Below are 20,076 nucleotides of genomic sequence, written 5' to 3'. Positions count from 1 at the left end.
TAAGCTGTTAATTAACTAAGTTAATCCATACATACTCATGGATAAGGATGATCAGAAATTATATACATGCTCTGCTTGGACCCTATCTTCCCATTTCATTTGTCAGCCTGCCTTTCCCTTTGAGGGTTTACATGTTAAACACAAGATTCTAGTGTCGCAAAACTGTGTGATATTTCTGGACCAGAGTATAGATGGGGCACCAACAGGATAAAGAGCACCACTAGCTACTATAAACAAGTCTAACAACATGTCAACAGGAATTGCAGGAAACCAAACAAATAAACAAATAGAAAGAGGGGAAAGGGAAATTAAAAAAATCGAAGACCAAGGTCTGAGAAATGTCACTTCGATAAAGACAGGTATTTTATATTTTTCTTCTTATTCTCTTCTAGCTTTTCTGTGTAGTTTATCTCTGACTGGAAAATTGAGGGAAAGTGCACCTCCCCCAGTTTCATCTCCTTTTGCCATATAATTTGTCCTTTCATGTTAGGGAGACACTCGAGAACTGGGTTCTTTCATTCCAGCTTTGGATAAAACTGAATAGAGAAAAGGCTTTCAATCAGAAACAGGAGACTTCAGAACATGAAGGAGTGTGTCAACAGAGGAGGCAAGGGTCAGATATTATCTTTTTAGTCCGCAGAGATACCAGATACCAACCAGCACTTGTACGAGCTGCGCACTGTGATATATGACAGGATGAGTTAGCCTGGTTGAGTCCAAGGCCCTCAGATTCTACCTTTAGGTTCCTCACACTGCTGTAACAAGTGGCTCATAATCTCTAGCACAGTACTTGGCAGATCTGGACACTTAATGAATTATATGTCAGTGAATGTGCAACAGAAAAAAGTGAACAATAATAGAAAGAGAATCAAAGCCGCCATGTGACTCCCCAGGAATGTGGTAGATTATAATAGGTAAAGGCAGAGCTCAGGGTCCATCATGGGGCAAATGCCAGTTCCTTTATAACAAAGAAAACAGCCAAGCAAATAGATGACATACCAAATAGGATACACTTATTACCACCTTAGTTAGTTACCGTACCTTCTCATTTTGCTCTCAAGTACAGCAGATTTCAAACATTGTAATGTTTGGGAATTTTCAGATGCGTCCCCAGGACATATTCTTTGTTTTGTGGCAACTAGGGGAGACTTCTCAATATTTACTACATTCATTTCAACATACCGTCCAATTGTAAAATCAGAAAAGAAAAACAAAAGGAGATCCTTGCAGTGGCCAGGGTTTCTTGGAAAAGCAAAGGATAAAAATAATTTTAAAACACAAATAAAATAGAATCAACATAATTTCACTTAGAAGCATATAGGAAAAGTCACATAGCAAATACGGATCATGAGCAGCATTCCACAGGGCAAGAAAAAAAAGGACTTTCTTAAACAAGCAGTGAATATTTTTACAAGATAAAATGTGGCCATTTAAAATAATTCATTCATAAGTTTAGAAACACAAAACACAATTTCAGTATCCTCCAGTCCAAATCAGAATTGTGTTGCATGATGAAAAATATACAAAATGGCTCATTACTATTTGCCAATTTTTTGCTTGTTTCAACTATGAATTGTTGTTAAGTGCCGTCCAACCCAGAGCAACCCTGTACAAGGTTTCCAAGGATCATCTGGTGAGCTTGAACTACCAACTTTGCAGTTCAATCTGACTGCAATCCAGCGCATTAGCCCACAGTGCCACATCATATACTGTATATTTAATTATTTATTTTTATTTTCCACCTGTTTCAAGAAGTGTGTTTTAATGCCATCAAAAGTATTTAAAAATATAATTTACCTATTACATAATGCCCCCAAATCAGATACCACATCCCCTTTTTGCACTCATCCCAAACTCTACTAGAGCTGCTGGGGTTTCTCAATCTGCTTTTTCTGCCTGCCAATGAGCTCTTGGAACACAAGACCTATGTCCACCACTACCACCTTTGTGTCTCAGGGCCTGGTTTTTAGTGGTGACTATGGTGTGGCACTGTGGGTTAATGTGCCAGACTGCAAAGCCGTTTGAACTACAAGGTCGGGGGTTCAAGTTCACCAGCTGCTCCTTGGAAACCCTATACAGGGTCGCTATGGGTCGGAATCAACTCGACGGCACGTAACAACAACAAGATACCTAAGAAAAGTTTTCTTCTGCTCTGTTGGAATCCTATTGGAATCTTGCTCTAAATATCTCCTATATCATGCATCTTCAAGCTCCTCTTCCACTCACTCTATCGGCTCATTCATGTCTCCCAACCAGATGCTCAGTACAATACTGTTAGTGCTGAAATGCAAAAAGTACACCACCTCTGTGTTCAAGGTACTCACAATGCCATCATAAAAGTATGTGCTTGTTCAAGGCATTGTGGGATCACAAAGGAGGACCTAGATGTGTTACCCCATGCTGTAGGCTTCACTAATCACAGCCCTTATCACACTGCACCTTTAAAACCGACTTATCTGTCTCTCAGTTAACTGGCTGAATGATTGGCTAGCTCAACAGCTGGGTGGTTGGGAGGGTAAAAGATCTCATCAATGAGTTACAAGAAACATAGGGAAGGTGGTGAAGATGGATAGAGTAATAGTTCATATCTGAATGTTCATTTTCTTTGTAAAATAAGAACTTAAATATGCTGCTGAGAATGAAGAAGCGAGTAGGGGTATAAATTATAAAACTTTTCAGCATCCATTGCTTCCGGTAGATAAAATTCATGTGATTTTTTTAAACATGATTTTCATCACATCAAAATGGTCTGTGAATTCTTAATAATGCCTTAAAACATCATAAACATTGTTCAAAGTAAACTCACTCCAAACTGCCCAAGTCACATACCTTGCAGCACATGTAACCTCAATAAACATTTTTCCACCTGGAGGGATTAGCCTATGTCCACTCAGATCAGCCTCTGTAATCTGATTCTCAGATACGGTGTTTTGTTTTTGTTTATCTTCTTCTTGCAAGGTATATTCATCTAATGGAATACAATTTAAATCCAAAATTAGACCAAAAGGTTTTCAACAGTAGAAATAAATATCTGTGTATACACATGTATTCAGATACAAAGACAAACACCATCTAGAGAATCAGATGGTAGCTTATTTCAAAATGCCAATAAGAAGTAGAACAGGGTTAAACTACAAAAAATTTTTTACCAAGTTATTGAGGGAAAAGAAAATTGACAACAGCCTGAAACAGCGTTCATAGCCTTTCCCAAAATGAGAAGCCCTCTTAGGAAATTGTCAAAATTAGAAGCAGTCTTGGTATGGCTCAAAGTCAAGCTATTTAAGTATTTATTCCCTAAAAACACTGAGATGATAGGAGGAGTAATGGGGTTTTAAAAACAGTACAAAGCATGAAGAACAAGGAGACCTTGGCTTGATCAGGCCCACTGCTATACCACCACCCGCTACAAAAACATACAGTCAAGATCAGGAACTTTCTGACAAGGTGTTCTGTTTAAGAAAGTAAACTAAACTGAAGTCTTACAAGGGTTTACAGGTGTCAAAACAAAACTCAATTTCAAATTCCATGATAACAGTTTAAATGAATACCTGGAGATACTTCTCTGTTGTCCGCCAAACTGCTACCCGTTTTGGATAGAGTCATTTGTTTTCCAACACGCATAGAAGGGCGTTTTGGCCCTTCATCAGCCATTTCCAATTGGAATTGTTTAGTTTTTTCCCAGCCGACAAACTGGCATTTGACTAAATTTTGAGCAAGTTCTCCTTTATTCCTAAATAACGAGATTTAATCATGATCATACACAGTAGTTCTAACTAATGTAATCTAATGTAATAAAACAGGAGCATAACACATAGACTTTTAACTAATAAATGGTAATCTGAAGTACTTTTATGAATATAAAGGGAAAAGCACACTTGGGATAAAAAAAACAACGAAAGGATTTCAATAAAAGGGAAAAAATAATGGGCAAAGTAATGTATGCAGAAATTTTAAATTATGGTTAAAAAAAAAAAAAAAAACCCTCAAAGCAATTCTACTTAAAACCTTTTAGTGGCAAACTTACTCAATGCATATCTTAATAGTTTTACTTTCTCCTTCAATTACATCTCCAAAATGTGTCATACTTGAAACTTCAACATAGCCTTTGTTTTCCAACAACAGGGATCCAGCTGAGATATCAGTACACTCAGTGATGTTAGAAAAGTCTCTGGATAAAAGCAAATGAATAAACTATGTTATTTTTATAAAAACATTCCTACATAAACACTCCCCACTCCCCTAGATTTCTAGATTGCTTCGAAATCTATAAAACTAAGAGACATACGCTAGAGGACTTGGATTTAACAAGAAACAAAAAACTAGCATGCTTAGACAAAGCAATATAACCACCTATGTTCTGACACAATTTTAGGCACTATAAAAATGCCCACGTCTCTAAAGGAACAAAAAGCACATATCGTATACAACCAAAAGTAAAGGACATGACACATTGTTGACATCTCAAAAGAGCTGCTGACTTGAGAACATAATCTGGACTTGTCTCCACAAATTGAATATTTCCTTGAAAAGACATTTATATCATTCATGAGATGAAGCAATCTTCATTTCTTGAGAGAAATGTTATAGCAGTGATTTCAGATGATCTTATCTATGGCTGCTTCAAAGGCTAAAGATCAAAGTGGGAGGTAAAAATCAGACACCAACAACTTATTCTGTTTGAATTATTTAGGTTTGATTTGAAAGGAGAGTTTGGTGGCTTAAAATATTTTAAAGCCACTAAATTATGAGGTTTTTTGTCTTGATAAAAAAATTTTGTTCTCACTTCAAAATAGTTCTATTTCCCTTTATTCTATAGATACTACAGTTCTAGTATAGTAGGAGATGATCTACCATGGGAAAAAGGTCTTGACAATTTCCTTCTGTAAAGATTACAGCCAAGAAAGCCCTATGGAGCAAGCACAATTTTTATTCTGTAACACATGGGCCTACCAAGAGTCAGAATGGACTTGGCGGCAACAGGTTTGTGGTTTGGATCTACAAAACAAAGAAGTTAATTCTACTCACTCTCTATCCACTATGAATCTTCCAGAATGTAAACTGATCAGGTCAGACCACTCCACTCCATTAAATAGCACCAGACCTAACTTCCAAGAGCATCAATAGAATGGGAGCCTCTTTAAGAAATGAGCTTCCTCAGATTCCTAGCTCCCTATTCACAAACGTATTGGCTGACATTCACAATCATAACAGCGATTCTCCCATCTCCTGAATGTCAACCATTCCCCTTCTCAACTAGCTCTGGCCACATTCTATAAACACGTTCATATTCTGCCTGTTGTAAAAACACTTCCCTTCTCATGGGTACTCACTCACAAGATTTCCCGTCTCAGCTAAAAATTCCAACAAAATGACTTCCATTTCTTCCCTTTCACTTACAATTTACATCTGATCTTACTACTTCAACCATGGTGGCAACAAAAGAAGAACTGAAGGAAGAAATCACATGTGGCAATTGGGGATATAATTTTGCAGATAGTCAAAAGCATTTGTTGGTGTATGAGTTGAGGAGCATAAAAGAAAAAAAAATGAAAATGACTCTCAGGTATTTTACTTAAGGCATTCAAAGGATGGAGTTGCCATTTATCAAAATGAGGAAGACCGTGGGAAGAGCTGGATTTTGGGAAAAGCTTAGTTTTGAACAGGTTAATTTGAAATATCCAGTGGATTACCAACTAGGCAGCTATATATTGCACCCCACTCTAGAAATAAAAAGATGTCCTGAGCTAAAAACAAAAAGTTGAGGGTTATGAGAATGCTTGTTGTTAAGTGATGTGGAGTTGGTTCCGACTCATAGCGAACCTGTATAGGTTCTCCAAGGAGCGACTGGTGAGATGGAACCACCGATCTTGCAGTTCAAACTGACCTCGCAGTCTAGTGCATTAACCCACAGCACCATACAAGGACTCGTCATGAGAATAGAGATGGTATTTAAATCCCTGCTCACCTAGTAATAAAAGCATATACAGAGAAGGGTTCTGAGACACGCCAATATTTAGTACTGAGAAGAGCAGGGAGAACTGGCAAAGAAGGCTGTATTCCATTTCCTATGGCTGTTACAGCAATTTAGCAAACTCAGTGGCTTAAAAAACACACAAATCGATTATCTTACAGTTTTGGAAGTCAGAAGTACAAAGTCTCAGAAGACTAAGATCAAGCATCCCTTCTGAAGACAATAAATGAGAATCCTTCCTTGCCTTTTCCATTAAGTGTGGCGCTGTAGCATAAGCACTGGACTGCTAACCACAAGGTTGGCAGTTCTGACCCACCATCCACTCCTTGGAAACCCTATACAGGGCTGAACAGACTTTATGGTACTTAACAACATCAACAGTGGCAGCCGACAGCCTCGGCTCTTGGAAGCATCACTCCAATTTCTGCTTCTGTCATGTTAGAATGGGCTAAGAAGGGGACACTCTTTGTGCCTCCGTCTTTTCCTTACAAGAATGCTGTGGCTACATTGGATCCATCAATATAATCCAGGATGTTTTTAGGTGACTTCAGGTCTGCTCCAACTCATAGTGACCCTATGCACAACAGAATGAAACACTGCCTGGTCCTGTACCATCCTCACAATTGCTGTCACAGTTGAGCTCATCATTGTTGCTGCCATCTTGCCAAGATAATTCCCTATATCAATAGCCTTAATCACATCTGCAAATTCTCTTGCCACGTAAGGTTACATATTCACAGGTTTCAGAAATTAGGATGTGCATACATTGGAGGGGCAGTATTCTGCATGTCACTAGTTCAGACCACTATACAGGGTCACTGTAAGTCAGAATCAATATTAACAATAACAACAAGTTTTCATAACTTTGCCCCCTACTGGGCGCATCTTTCTCCCTTGGAGCAGCTCTTGCTGTTAGCAGGCCAACAGTGAACCCACTGAGCTGCCATTGTTATTTTTCAGTGCTGTCAAGTCTTTCCCAACTCATATCGCCCCTGCATAGGGCTCCCAGGGAGTGGCTGGTGAGCTTGAACCACCAACCTTGGGGTTCAAACTGACCTTTCAGGCCAGTGTTTATCCTAGAAGACCACATCAGGACTCTAAAAAATATGGAAGGGTTCACGAATTTGCTTGTCATCTTTGTGCTCACTTTGGCAGCACATATACTAAAATTGGCGCTACCATTGGAGATCCAAAACAAAACCTCAACGAGGCATTGCTTTTATTAAATCACAAAGATAAAACAACAACAAAAACAACTCTCCCACCCCCCAAAAAAACAAAAGAACCCAACCAACCAACAAACCAACCTAACAAACAACCACAAAAACGAAACAAAACAGAAAACAACAGGTGTTGGTGAGGTTGTGGAGAAACGGAAACACTTACCCATTGCTGGTGGAAATGCAAAATGGTACAGTCATTATGGAAAAGTTTGGCAGTTTCTCAAAAAGTTGAGCATAGAACTACCACACGATCCAGAAATCCCAATCCTGGGTATATACCCAGAAGCAGTGAACACAAAAGTGCAAACAGAAACTTCAGTGTTCACTGTAGCATTTTTTGACAATACCGCAAAGGTGGTAATAGCCAAAAAGCACATCAACAAATGAATGGAAAAACAAAATGTAGTATATATACATACAATGGAATATGCTTTTTCTTGTTATTAAGTGCCATGGAATCAGTTCCAACTCATAGCGACCCTTATAGGGTTTCCAAGGAGTGACTGGTGAGTTTGAACCACTGACCTTTTGGTTCAAACTGACCTTGTGGTCTAGTGCTTATCTGACAGTGCCACACCAGGACTCCACAGTGGATTATGCTCTACCATAAAGAAAAATGATGTCCTGATGCATTCTAGAACATGGGTGAACTTTAAAAAAAAAATATGCTGAATGAAATAAGATGCAAAAAGACTAACACTGTACGATCTCATGTATATGAAATAAGCAAACATCTGGAAACCAAAAATTTAATAGTGATTACCAAGGGTGGGAGGATGTGGGAAAAGAGGAGTTTTGCTTAGGGTGCATCTAGCTTATGGTAATGATGGTGGAATGAATTTTGAAAAGGATAGAAAAAAAATGTTTGTGTGTTCATGTTAATGATGGGATGAAAAAATTTTCTTGTGGAAAAGGATAGAAGAAATGGTTGTACAATTGAAGACTATAATCAACATCACTGAAGTTTCCATGTAAACATTTTCAGATTGTCATATATTGCATTTATTTTCACCACAATTTGAATATATGGTCCAAATATAATGAAAAGTATCAATACAAGATTATTAGAAAGGGCTAAGAAGGGGATCTCATTAATCCACTATGCACATACTCTGTTTAGACAACACACTCCGGTAAATCTTAATTACTTGAGAAGGTATATCTTAATTACTTGAGAAATTCTACTTCTACAATTACCATTTCTTTCAAAAATATTTAGAGCAAGCTTTCGGACACTCAGACAAATCTGCTGCACAAGGAATATAAACATTGTTTTCTTACAACTACCTTTCCACTAGTGTCATAGAAAGTACTCTCCAACCATATTGTGACTGAACGCTCTTCACCATGACCACATTGACGACATCAAGTTTTTGAGGTATGTATCCATCAGCAATTTTCAGAGACTCCAAGACGAAGAAGATATTATTATTTATCACCCCACCTCTTCCACAGAAAGCAGTAATGCAGACCTGTGGATATAACACATGGAAATATTTATTTTAAACCATACACTACCAGCTTTATGCTGCAGATCACCTCTAATCAGTGGTTCCTAGTGTGAATGACACTTTTGAAATATCAGGGATGCTTTATAACAATATGCCCATGCTCAGACCCCACTTCAGACCAATTAAATCATATTTTTCTGTGGATGGATCTCAGATGAAATATACTACTCTAAATATTACACAAAATGTTTATTAACCACAGTTCCAGTTGAGAGAATGAAAGGGGTTGAGTAAGAAAGGAATATGGCGGTTAGTTGATGATCTTTTTTCCCAGACTTCCTCTGTCACATTCCTGGCTCATTCCTCCATCTGCGCCTTTGTGCAAATGAAATTTCCAATTCATTTTCAGTCTCTACTACTCAAATCAAAACCCAGTTTTTACAGAGAAGCCAAGTCTCGTGATCCACTTCATTCACTCTTTCCCAACAATTATCTGGCATACAAATTGTTTTTGTCACTTCTGTGTTCAGAACATTTTAAGATTTCTCAAATAAACTCTGTAATTTAGAACTTAATTTCATATATTTTCTGTATAATTCTCTAATTACTTCCTTTCAGCAGTGCAGCCTTGTCAATAAGAAAATGGGCTCCTTTTAGATTAAGAATCTGTTTTCTCCCATTTTTCTAGATTTCCCAGCACACCCACTAGAATTAGTGGAAATCATCACTAATGGAGAGAGTGCTCTTTAGGATAACCACGGGTCTGTGAACCACAAAGCTGGTGGTTCATGCCCATCAGCCGCTCCATGGGAGAAAGATGAGGCTTTCTGCTTCTGCAAAGATTTTCGGCCTTGAAAATCCTATACAGGGAACTGACTTGATGACAATAACAAACAACAGCAATTATTATTAATGGAAGGCTTGGGAGAAACAAATGACATGTGCAACAACTCATTGGATTACCTGATCCATGTGTTTGCAGAACATGGGCATCAGTGAGGTTATACTGTGTTTCGATGGTCCTGGCTGGATAAAACAATCAGCTTCTACCCAGTCACCCAGATAAGGCTGGAACCCTAAAACAGTCATGTAGAAAAATTTAGTTTAATTATCTCTAATTTCTAGTCATCTGTGAAATATATATTGCCCACCTCCATTTTCGACCTCTGGGCTTTAGTGGGAAGCTGCTATTCTACTTTTTGTGTGGGACCTGCATAACGGTGTGAATCTGAAGAAATGGGCCTGATTCTGCCAACCCCAATACCAGAAACCCCATAGGACATATGTGTACCACTAACTATAACAAAATCTGTATTACCTAAAGATAATCTGTTTTCCTTTCATTTAAAATGTCTTCCATTATTGAAAACAGATTATTTCAACAAAAAATTCAAAGCTGTTGAAACTACCAGCTGTTCTGCCGGGAAAAGATGAGGCTTTCTCTTCCTGTAAAGATTTACAGCCTCGGAAGGAAATCCTGTACAGGGTTGCTATGAGTCAGTTCCGACTCCACAGCACATAATCACCACCACCACCAAGATACATTTTGAACATTTAAAAACAAGTATGCTGTGTTTTCCTAATAAAAAAAAAGTTTATAGTTCTTTAGGCCTTTATTCTCCTCTACTGATTTGATGTGGCGCTGTGGGTTAATGCACCAGACTGCAAAGCCATTTGAACTGCAATGTCGGCGGTTTGCAACAAGAGGAAATCTCAAGCACTATTAAGATTGGAGTATAATTTGGTGTATCCACGTCAGAAAACTGGCATGATCTACTAAATGTGAACATTAGTTTGTGCTATGATCCAGTATTTCCTTTATCCTTCATAGGTCCTCCTCATTTCCATTACAAGCAAAAATTAGAATGACCCAAAACATAAGCCTTAGACCTGTTCTCTGGTGTTCTCACTCACACCATTTATTTGTTGTGGCTTTATATAATATCCATAGGCTTATGAATCCAGAATGTGTATACTTCCAACTCTAACCAATCTCAGATTCATTTATCCAAGTACCTAGTCAAGTTGTTTTAAGTTGAGCTCTTACTATTCTCATGCTCCCAGTGTTGTGCCTCTCTGTCTTCCACATTTCCAATAGGCAATTTCACTCTTAACACTGCTCCAATCAAAAACTTTGGAGTAATGTCTGATTCCTCTTTCCTTCATGCCAAAGATTCACTCCATCAACCAACAGTTTCATTGCTACCCTTAAAACAGACCCACCTCGAACCCCTCTTTACACACTCCACTCCTACCTTGCTCCAAGTTTCTATCATCTCTCACCAAGATTATTACAATGCATCAGGTACAATATGAACTAGTCTTCCTGATTTCATCCTTGCCCCAGATAGTTTCTTCTCAACAAATCAGGCAAGGTGAAACTTTCAAACGTAATTTAAGTCAGAATTCTGGCTTTTACATCCAAGAAAAGTAAAGATGCAAACTGCCTAGTGGGGCTGAGCTAATCTCCTTTTTTGTACCCAAGCTACATAGCAGCTAATTAAACTAAAATAGCAGAAAAAAAGAGATCACTTTAGGTATAAATGAGATCTTATAATGTATCTGACAATCACGAACAGGCTTCAACAATGGGTGTACACGTATGCACATGCGCATGAGCACAGAAACACACACATATACACCAGGAAAGGTACAATGCTATCTCCGTATCGTATCAGAAGCATTAGAAATATTTTTAGAGCAAACATATTCCTGTATATTTGCAATAGTCTTAAGTAACATTGGAAATTCAATATTTATATGAATTTTAAAAATCCAAATATTAGTGACTACATTCAATAAATGCACATACAATAAATGATTGCATGAGTGTTTTTTACGATAAATGATAGCATGAGTTCTAGAAGCATTATTTTCAACTCTAAAGGTCCACATCAAACATGAAAAAGCCACAGTGTACTGCAGTAGCCATTCTGGTACTTCATTTTTCTAAAACATGAAGCATGTACTAATTGGTCCTTTTAAGTAAAAAAATATATATATAAATCATACCTTTACAAACAACGTCTAGAGAAAAGTAAGCTGTCTTATTAATGTATCCACCATTTTTGACTAGAGAGGTAACATAACCAATTAAAATTTTGCTGTTAGGCTTTGATGGTCTACAATTATCAGAGGAAACATCCACCTGTAAGATAAGGAGAAACAGTTACTTCAAACATAAGAAAAGTTTAAAAATCACATACTTATCTCATTGTTTTTCCACAAATGTTGTAAACAACTATACTCAACAGTTGATAACTTTCAGCTGAAAAATATATTCTACATGTGAAATGATGGTAAAATACGTGGGTATCATATATTGTTAAAATGCATCTAAAAACAGGTTTACAAAGATCATGGATGCACCAAGTTTAATGTGCTGATAGTATTAGATGGTGGTGGCGGGGTCCGTGGAGTCGGTTCCGACTCACAGCCACACTGTATAGGGAGGGTGTCCAAGGCTGTAACTCTTTACAGAAGCAGATAGCCTCATCTTTCTCCCACGGAGCAGCTGACTGTAACCACTACGCTATCAGAGTTCCATGATAGTATTAGATACAAAGTTAAAAAATAAATATACTGCCCCTGCCCTCCAGGAGTTCACAATTACTGGGGATAACAGAAAAAAATAATTCAAAGCAAGCTTTAAAGCCATAAAACAAATTTAAAACCAGCTCCTGGAAGGAGAGAAATTCAGACTGGGAGTATCGGAGAGTTCCTTGGACTAAATGGTATTTAACCTGAGTTGTAGAAGGAGGAAAACTCAGCTTAGAAAACATGAGATTATGGGAAGCCATGAGATTAAAGATTGGAACCCGGAAGAGACAGAAGCACATGATAAAGTTGGAAGCATAAACTCAAACCCAAGAGGGCGCTTAAAAATGACAAGTCAAACCAGGGCTTGAAGTTATCTATAATAGTTGTTGTTGTTCAGTGCCATCAAGTTGGTTTGACTCATAGTGACCCCCATATAGGATTTTTGAGAAGTGGCTGGTGGGTTTGAACTTCCGATCTTATAGTTAGCAGCACCACACCAGGAGGGGGAGGCATCCAAAATTCTCTGTTTATTGAAAGTACAATAGTTTTTATTCTGTTTCATTTCACCACATAAATTTCACTACATGTTTGTGGTGCAATTAATAAACATTTTCTAATATTGCTAACTTAAGGTATAAGCATATTATTCAAGTTAACCAGGTGTCCACCAGAAGAGCTAAAAGTAGGAATAATCAAAAGTGAGGAATTAAAGTTGGGCTGGAGGACATGAAGGAATATTTAATTTTTCTCATTTCATGTCCTTCTTGCATTTGAATTTAAAGAAAATTGATAGTAAGCATTCAGTGGCCAGTTGTCATCTAAATAATAGTAATAAAATACATCTCAACTGTTTAAGGAAAGCAGCAGAAAAAGTTCAGCACGTTTGTAATCCACCAAATAATATAACAAAAATCAATACTTTACTATGTAGGAAGAAAATATCAACTTGAAAATACAGTGTCAAATAATGTTGACCGTGGAACAAAAAAATTAAAAAATCTTGGAAATAAACTCAGCAAAAAATGTGCAGAACTTATTCAAAGAAAACTATCAAACATTTATGAAGTATAGAAGAGGAGAGATATGGTTTGTTGGGAACGACTACTACCAATGCATCTATTTTCTCTATATTAAATTGCGAAACTCAAGTGTTATCTCAAAAGAAAATACAAACAGCTTTTGTTGTTGTTATTGTTGTTGGGAGAGTGGACATTTAACAGAGTGATTTAAAAATGTGCCCAGAAAAACTAACAGGTGTAAAATGGCCTGAAAAATTAAAAATCAGAATAAATAAAAGTTTGACAGGGAAATTAGGTTACCAAATACTGACATGCATTTTAAAACATTATCATGTGTCAGGAAGCCAAACCTTTTGAACATAATACCAAGATAAAACACAACCAATAGAATACAATGTTGTTGTTGTTGTTGTTATGTGCCGTGGAGTCGGTTCCGACTCATAGTAACCCTGTACAGGGTTTCCGTGGCTGGAAATCTTTACGGGAGCAGAAAGCCTCATCTTTCTCCCGCAGAACAGCTGGTAGTTTCGAACTGCTGACCTTGCGGCTCACAGCCCTATTTGTAACCACTACGCTACCAGAGACATACTATAGGGAGACCCAATAGATATCAAATGCTTGTGGTATTGTAATGCAGTGTAATCATATGTATAACAGAGGTACTATTTCAACTCAGTACATAAAAGGTGGATTTTGGAGTTAATGGTATGGTGTGGGAACAACTGGGTAGCCGCTAAAAAAACACAAACCATAAAACAAGATCTGGGTCCTTCTTTCAGTCTATGCTTGATTGGTTAAGTGCCATGGAGTCACTTCCGATTCATAGCGACCCTATGTAGGATTTCCGAAGCTATAAATCTTTACGGGAGCAGAAAGCCTCATCTTTCTCCCAGGAAATAGCTGGTAGTTTCAAACCGCTGACCTTGAGGTTAGCAGCCCAACTCATAACCACTGCACTACCAGAGCTAAATTCCATTTAAACTAAATAATTAGATATGACTACATAACTTTCTACTCCTGTAAAGATTTACACCCTCGGAAACCCTGTACAGGGTCGCTATGGGTCGGAACTGACTCGAAGGCACTTAACAACAACAACAACACATAACTTTCGGAAGAAAACCTAAGTGAATATTTGCGTGGATTATAAAGTAGACTAAGCTGCCCTGGTAGCATAGTGATTTCAGTGTTGGGTTGCTAATCACAAGGTGGGGGCTCAAACCCACCAGTGCCCCATGGTAAAAAGAGGAGGCTTTCAGCTCCCATAAAGATTTACAACCTTGGAAACCCTATGGAGCAGTTCTACTCTGTCCTAGAGGGTCGCCAGGAGTCAGAATCAGCTCCACGCAAGTGGGTGAGTTAGAGGAATTTTACTGAACCCCAAAGCCATAATAGACAAGATGAACATATATAGAGTAAGTAAAAATTATACTCTATAAAACAAAGTCAATGAAGGTCTTGGAGGAAATATTCGCAAAGCCTTCCTAGGATAATTTTCCTAATAAACCTCTAATTTCCCTAACAAACAAATAGTTCTAATGATCCCAATATATAAATAGCTCTAATAAAAGCCTAAGGAGCTCTGGTAGCGTAGTGGTTACCACTCGGGCTGTGAACTACAAGGTCAGCAGTTCAAAACTACCAGCTGTTTCACAGGAGAAAGATGAGGCTTTCTGCTCCTATAAAGATTTACAGCCTTGGAAACCCTGTCCAGGATTGCTATGAGTCGGAACCGACTCCACAGCATATAACAACAACAACAATAATAGCCTTCCATATGGATTGCATCTCAATGGAAAGAAAACAAAAATCTTCACAGGTGAACCAATAAATAACAGTATGCTAAATGGAAAAAAGATTGAAATGGTCAAAGACTTAATTTTGCTTGGCTCCACAATCAATGCTCATGTAAGCAGCAGTTACAAACTCAAATGACATACTGGATTAGGCAACTCTGCTGCACAAAGCCTTCTCAAAGGATTCAAGAGCAACGGTATCATTTGAAGACTAAAATGCACCTGACTCAAGCCATGGTATTTTCAATAGCCTCATATGCATGTGAAAACTGGACAATGAAAATTAGACAACAAGGAAGACTGTAGAAGAATTGATGAATGAGTTACGGTGTTGGAGAGGAATATTGAAAGTACCATGGACCGCCAAAAGAACAAACCAATCTGTCTTGGAGGCAGTATACCCCTTAGATGACAGGTTGGCGAGACTTGATCTCTCATACTTCGGACATATTATCAGTAGGGACCAGTCCCTGGAGAAGGACATCATGCTTGGTCAAGTGGAAGGTCAGTGAAAAAGAGGAAGAGCCCCAATGAGATGAATTGGCACAGTGGCAACAGCCATGGGCTCAAGTATAAGAACTGTGAGGATGGCAGAGGATCAGGCAGTGCTTTGTTCTGTTGGGCACAGGGTCGCTATGAATTGGAACCGACTCCACAGCACATAACAACGACAATGATAATAGAAAAGTTGCTCTACTCTCACTAACATTTTTACAGAGGCAAAATAAAATGAGATTTTTTTTCACTTCTCAGATTGGCCAAGATTTTAGAGGCCGAGAATATCTCTATGCTTGTCAATACTGGTAAACAGGCAGTGTCACATCCTGCTGCTGAGACTGTAAATCAGTACAGTGAAGCTGAAAGATCATTTGTTGATGGCCATTAAAATGGTAATTATCTAGTTGTACAACACTGCAAATTTACTAAGAAGGCTTTCAATTATCCTCTTAAAGTGGGGTATTTTTATGTTATGTCAATTACATCTCAGTAAAGCACTTTTTAAAAATGGTTAAAATGCATGTCCTTTGACCTAGCAAACTTCACTTACAGAGAAAGTAATTTTTTATGTTAAAGAGGAAGTTAATAATGATCAAATTCATCATCAATGTCAACCATGTATTTTAAATGCCCGAAGAACACATATGCAATCTTTAAGTCTATTAACAGAAAAGATAACAGATATCAGAACAAAAACACCCACACAATTAGATAAATAGGACTTCAAATTCTACTTGTCATCCATTATACTGGATACATCAAAGATGTTAAATGAATACTAGGAAAGCAAGGCTCAAATCACACCAGAAATAGAGACTGTCCCCAAACTCTTGCAGATCTTACTTTGATTGCCTTCAATCCATGAGATGTTTCATCTTCTCTCACAAGTGCGGTCACTTTTTGCCCAACTTTCAGAAGCACACCGCCAGTCACAACATCGTTAGTGAAAGAGATCAACTCGTTAATCAAGCTGTAGTTATTACAGAACCTGGTCACAACTCCCTGCACAGTTTTCAACTTGCAGTCACCTGTGAAATGGGTAACGAAAATAGTGTATTAATTAATCTCAAAACAGAAATCCAGTTTCCTCTTTTCTCTGTATCGAACACTAACTACATGCCACAGGCAATGGAGCGAAGTAGTTAAAAACACTGAGTCTAGAACCAGACGACCTAGGTTTGAACCACAGATCCTCTACTTACCCTCTGTGTGATCTGAGCACATGCACATTTATTTCTTAACCTCTCTGATGGTCTTTTTATATGTAATACCAGGACAGTAATAACGTCTGCCTGATAAGGCTGTTAAGGAGCTCTGTTAGCATAGTAGTTACGAATCGTGCTGCGAACGGCAAGGTCAGCAGTGATATATACACAACTTTGGAACAACAGTGTTCTGTCCTGTGTGTAGATACATGGACAGAGACACTGGTTGAATAGGTATGAGAGGAAGAGTGGGAGATAGATAGATAGATAGATAGATAGATAGATAGATGATAGATAGATAGATAGATAGATAGATAGATAGATAGATAGATAGATAGATATGTATATACAGCCCACGAGCTCTGGTAGCGTAGTGGTTATGAATCGAGCTGTGAACCTCAAGGTCAGCAGTTCGAAACTACCAGCTGTTCCGCAGGAGAAAGATGAGGTTTTCTGCTCCCATAAAGATTTACGGCCTCGGAAACCCTGTACAGGGTCGCTATGAGTTGGAACTGACTCCATGGCACATAACAACAACAATAAGGTTGTTAAGGAGCTCTGGTAGCGTAGTGGTTACAAGTCGGGCTGCTAACCTGAAGGTCAGCAGTTGGAAACTACCAGCCGTTCCGCGGGAGAAAGATGAGGCTTTCTGCTCCTGTAAAGATTTTCAGCCTCGGAAACCCTATGAAGGGTCGCTATGAGTCGGAACCAACTCCACGGCACACCACCAATAGGGTTGTATTAACTGACACATCCGTGTAAACAGCTTAGAACTCCAACTGCCTCACACAAGTTAGCACTTAAATGCTATCATCACACCTTCATTTACAGAGTCTTTAAGCATTCATTCTCCAGAAGTGCCTTGAAAAATCAGACTGGTGATTTGTTTCTTAAAAACCACGGCCTTGAAAACCATATGGGGTAATTATACTGTGAACACATGGGACCATAATAAGTCAGAATCCACAGAACAGCAATTAACCATATCATTGTCATATAATGTTCTCATTATTACTAGCACCAGCTAGAGATCCTTAAACACCTCATCAAAGGTAAACAATGCATATATAGTTTCTCATTAGGGCAAATCATTGGTAACTTTCCTGTAAAAGAAAAAAAGGAAAGGGAAGAAGGGGGAAAAAAGGAAAGCGAGAGATAAAAAGATTTGAAAATGGATAGTGGTAATGGTTGTGCAGCCTGAGAAGTATATGGGTGTGGCTGGATTATAAGACATGTAAAAAGGTTGAAATGGCAAATATTTTGTTATATGTATTGCAAAGGAGCCTTGATAGTGTGACAACAACAACAACAGAAGGAAAAGCAAAAGATGAATTTCCAGAGTATTCCTGTAAGTGCACATCCTGAGCTTGAACCCTAAATTCATAATGTCGGGCCTAACAAACTTGCAGACATTTTAGAGTGATTCCAAATTGGTTTTTCATACAAGTACATGAAATAAGTAAATATTAACTCTGCCCAGAGGAATGTATTTGAAATCTAGGCTTTAAATCATTTCTACAAATAAAAGATGAATGTGAGCTCGTCGTTTTAAAATATTACTAATTAAATGAGGAAGCAGGCCACATACGCAGAAACAATAAACTTCAGAATCAGATTTCTATACGTGGTACCAAATCTACTTGCTTTTGAGTCAAATCTGACTCCTCACGAGTTAGACTGCTAACCTAACTTGTAACATACTACACTATCAGCAGTTTGAATCTACCAGTTAGTCCACAGGACAAAGATGAGGCTTTCTGCTCCTGTAAAGATTTACAGCCTCAGAAATTCCCTACAGACAGGGTGGTTATGAATTGAAACTAACTCAACGGCACACCACCACCCACCATATATATTGCTATAGTAAAAAACAAACTGTAAAATATAAAGTTAACATATATGATGGGATTTTTAAAACTAAAAAACAAAACAAAAACACCTCACCAGACAAAGCACTGAAATCAATCAGGGAGATTTAAGTCTAGCTTAAAAATGCATCTGAATCACATGGGGACTTGAGATCTGAACTCAGGCAGACTGCTTGCAGGGTCTCTCTGAACCTCAACACTACAGCCTTCTCCACAAAGATGTTGGTGAACTGACAGGATGGATGGGAGAAATATTGTTTATACTGTATTAAAGAATCAGAAACTAGGATAATACTGAAAGTGAATAACTGGGTAACATTCGTTAGATGAAATCATTAACACAGAAGAAATGTTAAGAGGCAAGGGTGACAGCTGCTGTTCAGGCACATGGGAAGCTGCCAAAGACTCTTTCATGGGGCCTTTTGGATGCTACCTGAGGGACTGCAGCTAAAATGTACGCAGCCTTCTAAGACAAAAGCTAAGAATCAGCCATCTAGCAAGGGGGTTCAATCTTAGCAAGCAGAAAAGCTCCATAGACGGGGAACACAGAGGTTCAGAATATGGAAACTGGCGATCATTATCATTTGTTGTTGTTAAGTGTTGTGGAGTTGGTATCAACTCATAGCGACCCTGTATAGGGTTTCCAAGGAGCAGCTGGTGGGTTTGAACCACTGACCTTGAGGTTAACAGTCCAGCGCCACAGAGATACAAATCAAGGAGGAATCAAGATTGTGGACTAGGCAGGTATGCTACTCAGACCCTCTACAAAAAAGATAAGGGAGATCAAATGAAACACATACAGATGATATAATTCTTGAGCCCTGAGCTTCAGAAGAAAAAGAGTTGGAGAAGTGGATCAAACATTTACTGGGAGGAGAGGCTGAGAGCAGGGGCAGCGAAAGAGGTTCACATACTGGTGAACAGTTTCCCAAGAAGACTCTGTGTGGCCATTTTGAACTTTTGCCTGAAGCTTCAGAGACACACAGCGACCTGACAGCTGCAGATTCACCAGGGGACTGACCGCTGGAAAGATGTGCTTCTTTCTTATTGCCCATGCTCCCCTGGTGACCAGAGGAATGGCCAGCCCTTACTCTCACCCCCCAGGACAGTCTCCTGCTGTCTGGGAGCTCACAGCTGCAAAGTTGTGGACTGTATCAAAGAGAGGTTAACCAGTGCTGTGCTGCCTTGGAGCTTGGATTTGAGCTGACTCTGCTCCAGATATACAAAGCCCGCAGAACTGCCTGATAGGCCTTAAACTGGTGGGACCTCTGTGGCAGGCCGCCCAGCCTCTGACAACCCTCTGCTTCACACAAACAACGCCTGGGTCTATGAGAACTCCATTTAGGGCCAGGAATGGTAACGATCTCATTCTTCTCCCTAGCACATCATGATTAATACGAGTCCCCCAGAGTTTTCTTCTCTCTGGGTCCAGCACAGCTTTTTTCCCTTTTGTTGGTTTTCTTATTTTATTCTTTCTTCTTCCCTTTTCCTTTTTATCATTTCTG

At 38.6% G+C, this 20,076-nt stretch overlaps 1 protein-coding gene across 1 annotated transcript in view; it reads right to left on the bottom strand.

The window, feature by feature from the left end:
• The window catches only part of LOC102820631 (putative helicase Mov10l1-like), a 65,643-nt gene that overhangs the window by 38,998 nt on the left and 6,569 nt on the right, over positions 1 to 20,076 (bottom strand). Inside the window, exons 2-8 of the mRNA XM_006877448.1 lie at positions 16,342 to 16,526; positions 11,658 to 11,793; positions 9,609 to 9,721; positions 8,482 to 8,666; positions 4,025 to 4,168; positions 3,549 to 3,730; positions 2,830 to 2,968 (exon numbers count right to left, since the gene is read on the bottom strand). Of these exons, the coding sequence (XP_006877510.1) occupies positions 2,830 to 2,968; positions 3,549 to 3,730; positions 4,025 to 4,168; positions 8,482 to 8,666; positions 9,609 to 9,721; positions 11,658 to 11,793; positions 16,342 to 16,526 (1,084 nt within the window). The remainder of the gene's footprint in view (positions 1 to 2,829; positions 2,969 to 3,548; positions 3,731 to 4,024; positions 4,169 to 8,481; positions 8,667 to 9,608; positions 9,722 to 11,657; positions 11,794 to 16,341; positions 16,527 to 20,076) is intronic.

This window comes from Chrysochloris asiatica, unplaced genomic scaffold, assembly GCF_000296735.1.
Source record: "Chrysochloris asiatica unplaced genomic scaffold, ChrAsi1.0 scaffold00498, whole genome shotgun sequence".
NCBI classification, from domain to species: domain Eukaryota; kingdom Metazoa; phylum Chordata; class Mammalia; order Afrosoricida; family Chrysochloridae; genus Chrysochloris; species Chrysochloris asiatica.
Note: the sequence above shows the minus strand (reverse complement) of the source record. Positions and strands in the feature narration are given on the sequence as shown.